Source organism: Manacus vitellinus, unplaced genomic scaffold (genome assembly GCF_001715985.3).
Source record: "Manacus vitellinus isolate BGI_N305 unplaced genomic scaffold, ASM171598v3 scaffold_58_pilon, whole genome shotgun sequence".
Taxonomy (NCBI): Eukaryota; Metazoa; Chordata; class Aves; order Passeriformes; family Pipridae; genus Manacus; species Manacus vitellinus.
This window is the reverse complement of record NW_021940671.1, coordinates 3,378,219-3,385,836: the sequence shown is the minus strand read 5'-3', so window position 1 is coordinate 3,385,836 and position 7,618 is coordinate 3,378,219. Positions and strand designations below refer to the sequence as shown.

The following is a 7,618-nucleotide window of genomic DNA, read 5'->3' as shown; positions in this document are numbered from 1 at the left end:
TGGAAGGTGAAGTTCAGCCCGGGAAACAGCAGCCAGCTGAGTAACCAGTGCAGGAATTCTGTGCAGGGGAAGCTCCTCATTACAGATGAACTGGGTATGTTTGACACTAAGAATTTATTCTGCACGTGGCAGTGCTGAACGCTGCTTTGTTGGTCTGTCAGTGGCACTTCCAAGGAACAACTGCTCTTTATTAAGGTGTTTTTACTCAGCCATTGGCATTTTGTCCCCAGGCTGGATGAACTCCCCTGTGGCTGCACACACTGCTGGTTTGGTTCTGTGCAGGCTCAGCTCAGGCACAGGGCTGTGTGAGTGTGGCTGTGCTGTTCCCAGGGCCACCTCAGAGTCAAAGAATTCCACTTATCTTTGCACAGAACACAGACATTGAGTCCTGCTCCATTTATTGCCACTGCTTGCAGAGCTGTTTGTGTCTCCCTGCAGTGTGTCCCTACTGTCAGAGGTGTTAGGGAGAGTAACTGAGGAAACACTATTGACCTTGTAGGGAGGCAGCTCAGGACGTGTAATTAGTGCTCAGTCACAGTTAACAACCTCATCTGACCCTTGAAACCCAAGGATATTAACCACTTGTTTTAAGTGTTAAAAGTTAAAGATCCTTTCTTGCCCTACACAAGTACTTCCCCACTGTGCTTGTTGCTCAGGCACTGGATCTTTCTTGACCAGAAATCAAGGCTGTAAAAAACCCACCACATCTTTTTTTTGTGATTTGCATCAGTGTTAAATTTGGCACTGCCTGAATTATGGCTGGTGCCAATGCCTGAGGTCTCTAAAAAATTACAGCTCTGTCTCACAGTCTAACACTGTGGTAGTAGTTTCCATAAGGACATACACATGGTTCTGTACTACTGATGGTTCCCTAACTCAGTTAATTTAGAGCTATTCTGCATGGATAAATCTAAGTCCCTTCATACTGATCTGTCAGGAGTGTTATCCAGACACAGAGCTGTTGAGAGAACGTGTCACAGGTTTTTCTCCAGTACAATCATCACCAATCCCCTTTCCCAACAAGGAATTACGCCAAAAAGAAATCAGAACTTCAAAATTCTGCATTTAAGCACTCTTACTGTACACACAGCACACATTAGAGTAGTAGCACATATTAGTTGTGCACATAACACCAGGCTGTTTGAAACATCCAAGTGTCACTGCAAAGAATCGCTGCTGCCAGACAGAGGGGGGTCATAACCTGCTAAATGACAAATAAACCTGTCCTTAAGTTACTTGATTCCTACTGTGGATGAAAGGGATGTGTCTTGCCCAGTTGTTACTGCTGCTGTTGTTGCCAGGGTACATCTGTGAGAGGAAGGACCTGCTGGTGAATGGCTGCTGTGATGTGCACGTGCCCAGCACGAAGCTGTTCAGCTGTGAGAGCTGCCTTCCCAACGGCTGCTGCAGCATCTACGAGTACTGTGTGTCCTGCTGCCTCCAGCCCAGCAAGGTGAGAGCACCTCCTCCTGCTTCTCGGGTTCCTCTGGGCCTAAAAGTGCTGCTTTTCCCTCAGAGGGGACAGTTCCTTTTCTTGGAAAGCCTGCAGGGACCGTCTGGCAAGCTGTAAATAAAGCTTTTAACAAAATTCATCCCTCCCACCTCAAAGGGGAAGCACTGGGAGCCCTGCAAAGTGTTTCAGCTTCGGGGCAGTTGCATTTGCTGGAGGGAAATTATTGCAGAAGAAGCTATTCCAGTTTTGTAATTGGCACTTCCCTGTATTCTGTGAGCTTCTCTAGGTTCTCTTCCTACTGCTGGGGCTTGTGAGGGATTAACCTTTCAGTGCTTGCTAGAAATCCTAAGTGGAGTTGCTTACTATTCCTCTGATACCTGAGTTGTTTAGGTGAGGGTGGGCTTTGGTTGCTCCTTGCTGAAGGACAGCATTGTTTTGTGTTTTTTTGCTGGCTGCTTTAGCAACATCTCCTGGAGCGTTTCCTGAACCGGGCAGCTATTGCTTTCCAAAACCTCTTCATGGCAGTGGAGGATCACTTTGAGCTGTGTCTGGCCAAATGTAGGACTTCATCACAGGTAGGGCACAAGGACGTGTCCAGGGCCCAGAAAAGTGCCCTTGAAAAATGAGTTTGGTCCTGTGTGTTGTGCTTTTATGTCCAGGGGTGTGTTCATAAACCTTGGAGCTGTGGCTGGGAGCTCACCTGCTTGCACACTCTCTTTAAAAAAGAGTTGCTTAGCTAAAACCAGACTGAGTTCAATGACCAGAGAAGATCTTGGATGAGTTCTGAGGAAGGTCTAATAAGGATGAGAACAGTGAGAGCTGTCCCCAGTAGCTTCAGAATGCTATTTATTTTATGGTACAGTTAGGGACTTACCATATGCTGACAATCATCTGCACAGAAACTCAAAAAGTATGTTGTAATATTTCTGTTTGTTTGTTTGTTTTAAGAACAGAGGTGAACTTCTGTTACCCATGTGATTTTATTGAGAATTAATTTTGGTCTAAGCAAGCATTGGCCCTCTTAGAAAATGCTGCTGGTGATCTTATGCAGCTTGAGCATTTCATGTAGCAATAAGGATGGACTGCAAACACAGGATATAGTTCCAAATGTCTCCAAAGCTGTTTTTTTGGTTTTTTTTAACCACAGTATCTGAACTCTAGCTTTATCAAGAACAATGCACACATCTCAAATAGCAACTTTATTGTGCCTTGCTTGCTTAGGACATTTGGTGATACTGCCTAAGCATATATATATATATGTATTTATTGAATCTATCCCCACTTACTTGAGTAGTCTCCTGAAAAGGAGTTCTGGGTATGGCTCAACATTAAAGTGCTGTAATTTAGCAACTGTTGGGAATACAGAGTTGTCTGACTCCAGCTGCTGTGATACACCAACGGGTAGAAGAATTTGGGAAATCACTGCTGTGGGGTTTTGGCCCTGGGTGAAGGGATGTGTGTGTGTGTTGTTACAGCTTCTCCTCCTCTCCCTGACAGAGTGTGCAGCACGAGAACACCTACAGAGACCCCATTGCCAAGTACTGCTATGGGGAATATCCCCCCGAGCTCCTGCCTGTTTGAAAGCTGAGGGATCTGAGCAACAGAGGGAAGGAACTGGAGACTGGAAGCCAGAGGAACAACACACCAGCTGCTGCTTCACAAGAGCCTCAGTGCAAATGGCTTGTGTTGGGTGTGGGGGCAGAGCCAGAGGTGTCAGAGTGAGCAAGGAACTCCAGGTCTCTGGGACTGAATCTTGCTTCCTTCACTTTGTTGTGCTCCTGTGCTAGCACTGTGCCACAGTACCAGTATTTCCTTGGAGTGTTTCCTCTGTATTTTAGGATCTAGGCTGTAAAACACCGTGGGAAAAATATCTAATGTGGCTTTGCAGCTGTAAATGGAGGTTCAGTTGTGTCTCTGCAGTCCAGAGACTTTCCAGAGAGACAGGAATAATGGGAGGATTTCTGCTTTTAGAGAGAAAAGCACGCTTTGCTTCTCTCTCTGGAACCCCTCTTGACATGCATGGTGTACACTACATGTGTAATTATGAATTATTTATTCATTTTATATGGATTACTAGCTGAAAGTATTGATGCTTTGCAGAGCTAGTGGTTGGTGCCTTTCAGTCCCTGTTTTGCTATGTCAGCTAGAAAGGATGTTTTAGATCCTGACTGAAGTTGGTTGGTTTTTCTTCCTCCTTAGTCTAAAGGAATTGTGTTGGGATTTGTCACTATAGTGCTTATGTTCCTCTTAGTGAGTTTAAAGCATTCAGAACTCCAATGGAGTTGTTATTCTGTCCAAGTCCTGCAGCACGAGAGAAGAGCAGGGATCTGCCCGGGGTGGGATGTTGATTGTTTGTTGTAAATACTTCACTTGTTACTCTGCAACAGTTTCCTCAAAGAGGAGTCTCAGTTTTGTGAACAGCTCTCTGCTGGTCCCCTTGCTGACAGGGAACACTGGAGGGCTGTTTGCTTGAACTTGGTAAATCAAATGTTCTTCACTCCTGGTTGTGCAGGAGGCAAAAGGGTGGAGCTGTTCTGGGACCTCAGTTTCATGATGTCCTGGTGCATGAAGTAATTCCACTGTCAGAACGTGCCCTCTGAGGACAACTGTGTTGCATGAGCTCAGCTAAACAGTCAGGGTGCTTTTAATTTGCTGTTTGACACACTTGCTGCTCTGGAATCTTGGTCTGATCAGAATGGCACTAGGCCAGGGTTGGTTCTCCCACAATTTCTCCTGGCTCTCTAAAGTTGCAGTTTAAATTGTCTCCCTCTAAAGGCCACACAACACAGAAAAGATGGGTAGAGAACCAGTAAAATGCTGACTAAATTTGTGCTCCCCCCTGCAAGTCACTGGGCAAAGTCTAAGCACTAGACTGAACTGGGTTGTTCTTTTCTGTAAAGTGATTCATTTCTCTTGTTTTTACCCCACCCATCTCCTCATGATTTGGACTTTGTGTGCTCCTGCTTGAACTGCATTAGATAAAAAGGTAAATAAAAATGTAGATAAAAATCTACAGAGGCTTTAAAGAAAAAACAAACAAAGACAAACCCCAAACACAGGGGTGGAATATCCTGGTGCAAAAGAACTGTAGAATGCTGTGCAATTACATATGATACAAACAAGAAATAGTACCAACCATCTCATAAAATCCATTTGCATTGTTTTCATTGTTCTTTCCCAGAAGCCATCATGTGAAATAACGGTTCCATCAGCGGTTTTCTCTTGGAAATCTTGTTTTTCCACAGGCTCCAGAGCTCTGGCATTAGCAGTTTGTGCAGTTTATCCCTTTGCTGCCATCCTGTGGCAACGTGCAGACGTGTGTGAGGCTGCAGTGTGGAGTCCTGTCTTCAGAGGGTAGCAGAGGTTGCTTCTCTTTTCAATGTTAAGCACATTCTTCAGCCCTTCCCAGCACTCCATAACCGTTTTCCTTAGGGAAAGCTGTCAGGTGGGTCTGTCAGACCATTCCTGCTGAGGTGTATTCCAGCACTTCGTGTGTTTGCACTGTGACTGATGAGATCAAGATGCTGATGGCCTGCTCCTGCTTTCTTTTCCAACTTGGTATTAATTCCTTAGCAGGTCATACCACTGCTTGAAGCAGTAATTGTAAGAAATCAGAAAAACCAGCCTAATTTGGACAATGTTTGTGAGAATTCCTGGCCCTTTTCTCTCCTAGAAAAACAGGACGAGATCAGAAGTGCATTGTGACCACTGTCAATGGGACAGAAACTGCATCCTCCCTCCCTGGTTGTTGAGCTGTTCAACTAGTACCTGTAGTTTATGTTAAATCATTAAAATGTTCCAAAATGCTGCCTGTTCTCACATCTTTCCTTGAATTACAAAGCAACTGTACCAAAATGTAAGGTTGAAGAATACAGTGGGGCAGAGAGGGACACTTCCAGGAATATCTGTAATGAAGGCAAGCAAGTAGAGCTGAAAAGGAAATCAGTTGCATTTTAATCTAAGACAAGAGAATGCTGTCAATGATTAATAGAAAGATCAGACCCTTTGCAAAAGTGGACTGAGCAGGGGAAGGAATGCAAATGATTGTTTCACGTTGGGAAGATTCAGTGAGACACGTCAAATCTGTGCTCCCTGATAAAACTTCTGTGTGGTTTAAGTGGTGTCCATCCCTCTTGCAAAAAGCCTGGTGATTCTGTGGTTGTCTGACATCTCATTTCTCCTTGTCAGCTGAGAGGCTGGGGCTGTGGATGCCTGTTTGGCAGCAGGTTTAATGAGAACACCTGATGGAGCCACTGGCTCTGCTTATCTGCACTGAGGTCCCTGCTGGGGATAATTGGATGGGTTCTGTGCTTTTTCATTCCTGTGGTTTACAGGAATATTAATGCTGGTGAAAAATGGTGGCAGGCTACCATGAAATGGGAGAACAGGCCCAGGATTTAGTTGTACCAGTTTGGAAACTAATCTCTGCAGAAGGGGAAAGTGCTAAGTCTGCCGGGTTTAAACCTGAGCCACTGGCCTGGACAGGACCTGCTGTTCTGCTCCACTGGGATGGTACATGAAGAAGTGGATAAAAATCCTTCCTGTGATGGGCTGGAGCTGTGAAATGGCAAATGCAGACCTCTGAACAGTTGATGAGCAGGGATAATGGTTTCTGTATTCTCAGGCTCTCACTCGTGTGGTGGCAGTTCTTTATCTCCTGTACGTGTTCAGGCTCTGAGTGCTTGGAGAACTTCCTAAAACACTGTGTTAGGAGTCAATTTGTGAATATAAAGCACTGAGCACAGCAAATCTTAATCATGAGTCTTTGCTATGATCCACTTTTAGAGAGCAAATCCTTTCTTACTTCCCTTGTCATTTAGCTGGACAGGCTTGAGCTTTAGGATTTGTTCAGTCTTGTGGTAGTCACTTAACTGCAAACACACTCGATCCTTTTACCAAACACCATAATGTGATATTTGTTCTTGGGTTATTCTTGTCAGGGAGGCGTGGGGGAGGAGGTGAAAAGGAATTTTCTAACTCAGCAAGTTCCACAAAAGATGGAGTTCAGCAAATTATCGGCGCTTTAATAACAGCCCTCTTGCATTTCTTTACAACCTGAGGCAAACAACTAACTATATGCAGAGGGGGAAAAATGCCAACTTCAAAACCTGCAGGGAATGATGGGAAAGCACTTAGTTCTTCATTTTTGATCCGTGTCTAATTAAACAGACAGTTCTATCTAATATTTTTGGTCCATTAAGGTCGGACTTGTAACAACACGCAGGTTGGCTTTGTGATGGTTTTCATTCTGAGGCAGTCCTGTGGCCACAGATCTTTTTTTTTTTATAAATCAGGGGTTTGGTAGATTAGAAATGTCTGTCTTAAGCAAGAATTCTCAGGATACCTTCAGACTGAAGCATGTTTGTTGCTGTGGTCTGCTGTTTTGCCTGTGGTAAAATAACACAAAGTTGCAGAGTAGAGAAAATGAAGGAATTAATTCTGGCTGAAATCTTGCCTCGTAGAAGCTTTTCTATTATGGGTTTCAATTAAGGGGGATAGAAGCTGTAGTTGCAAATGGAATGGGAGGCAATTGTTAGGCTTTTCCATAGGTGAGATGACAATTAATCTGTTTCTACTGTTAATAGTTGAAATGAGGACTAGCACCTGATTTCTTGCCAATTTAATGGAAGCTTCTAATAAAATGCAGCTCTCATTTATCCTGTATGTTTTCCATCTCTGCATGCACCTACTGAGTCAGGCACACTAATAGTAGTTGAGGTAAATTGGAATCATGGATCAGTTGCCTGTGTTTTGGTCCTGTCCTGCCCAAAACCTGTTTGGATTTTAAACTCCTCAGAGCAAAAAGACAACATTTGTAGTTCCTAGAACTTCTGGCAGTGGCCTCACCTGGAGCCTTTAATGTACCTATTAATATGAACAAGACCTGTGTTACACAGATATGAAATATCACCACTGGAAGGAGTGGGATAAGGTTGGGTATAAGCCACAAGTGTGACATTTTGGTTTAAACACTTAAAAAAAAAATAGCATTACTGATGTTATCAAACGCATAAAATGCATCCCTCAGCTCTGTCAGACGACACTTGCTGTGCTGTATCCACATCTTCAAACAGCAAAATGTAGATTAGCTGCAAACTGCAGTTACAGACGTGCTTGGTAATAAAAGCCGTGCTGTCTGAGGATATAAAACATGTTCCTACTTGG

At 44.1% G+C, this 7,618-nt stretch overlaps 1 protein-coding gene across 1 annotated transcript in view; it reads left to right on the top strand.

Moving 5' to 3' along the window:
• The window catches only part of CUNH12orf49 (chromosome unknown C12orf49 homolog), an 11,295-nt gene extending 4,185 nt beyond the window's left edge, over positions 1-7,110 (top strand). The window contains exons 2-5 of the mRNA XM_008921463.3: positions 7-94; positions 1,302-1,453; positions 1,915-2,028; positions 2,951-7,110. Coding sequence (XP_008919711.2) covers positions 7-94; positions 1,302-1,453; positions 1,915-2,028; positions 2,951-3,034 — 438 coding nt within the window. The 3' untranslated portion in view covers positions 3,035-7,110. The remainder of the gene's footprint in view (positions 1-6; positions 95-1,301; positions 1,454-1,914; positions 2,029-2,950) is intronic.
• The last annotated feature ends 508 nt before the right edge of the window (positions 7,111-7,618 follow it).